Source organism: Solanum pennellii, chromosome 12, assembly GCF_001406875.1.
Source record: "Solanum pennellii chromosome 12, SPENNV200".
Taxonomy (NCBI): domain Eukaryota; kingdom Viridiplantae; phylum Streptophyta; class Magnoliopsida; order Solanales; family Solanaceae; genus Solanum; species Solanum pennellii.
In genome coordinates, this window is record NC_028648.1 from 81,786,928 (window position 1) to 81,788,049 (window position 1,122).

Sequence of the window (1,122 nt, forward strand, 5' to 3'; positions counted from 1 at the left end):
ATTGAGATTAAAGTTAATTTATATATTATAATTTTTTTTAAAAATAATTTTGAATCTAATTCAACCTCAAAAATTAACCTCATAACATGAAGATTGTTCAAAATGTATNTAAAACTTGTTAAATATTTATTGAGGCTAAAACTCAAAAATTTTGAATCTAATTCAACCTCAAAAATTAACCTCATAACATGAAGATTGTTCAAAATGTATAAATCAACTATTTTTGATGAACCTTCAAAAAATGACACAAATATGAAAGTGAAACACCAAACACACTTAGAATTTTTTTTTCCCCATACTTTCAATACAAGAACTTAAATAAAGTACTTCCAAATAACAAGATTACAATTGGCACAAAAAATTGAAGAAGTTTTACATTATTTTGCCTAGATGACTTGCCTTGATAATAATCAATTTTGTTATGCTTTTGAAGAAAATTTGTTGATGAAGTGGTGTCCAAAGTGGCATTATTTTTTGTAGAAGGATCAATTTCTCCCACATAGAATTCATCTAGCATCAATCTTGATGCACTTCCATGTCCTGCTTCTTCAAACTCTTCACTTGCATCCTTGCCTATAAAAATTAATCTCCATATGAAATCGCAGACGGACGCAGAATTTGAAGTTCATGAGTTCATAAACTGACTTTTGAGTTAATATATGTATGATAATTACTGAGTTTATAATAAAATATTTTAATAAATTTTAACACATATATATAAAAGTTACTGAATTTTCGTAAACACACATGTCATATTGTGGATCCGGGGGGATTACCCTTTATCAAATACAAAAAGTAATGAAGGTGTGCGAAGGTAGATTCAAACTAAGTTTTGCTCGTAGACGTAATGATTTAAGTTCGCTCGACTGTTAGACTGATTGATCACAAACAAAAATGAAAGTTGGTCATCTTGGACTTTTAACCTAAACTACTGTGAGTCTATTACAAACCTTTATATAATCTAAGATTTGTTGGTGGAAATTAATCTATACTCAAATCTGACTTTAACACTTTTAATTAAAAATATATGAGTACTTAACGCTCTATTATAATCGATCGTTAAAATCGCTATACTTTTTAATTATTGTTTTTTTATGTATATAGAGGGGGGGGGGGGGCGTC

At 28.5% G+C, this 1,122-nt stretch overlaps 1 protein-coding gene across 1 annotated transcript in view; it reads right to left on the reverse strand.

Annotated features, from left to right (window-relative positions):
- Nucleotides 1-202: 202 nt before the first annotated feature.
- Nucleotides 203-1,122, reverse strand: part of LOC107005268 (cytochrome b5-like) — a 1,924-nt gene continuing 1,004 nt past the window's right edge. Inside the window, exon 3 of the mRNA XM_015203811.2 lies at nt 203-573. Within this exon, the coding sequence (XP_015059297.1) occupies nt 302-573 (272 nt within the window). The 3' untranslated portion in view covers nt 203-301. The remainder of the gene's footprint in view (nt 574-1,122) is intronic.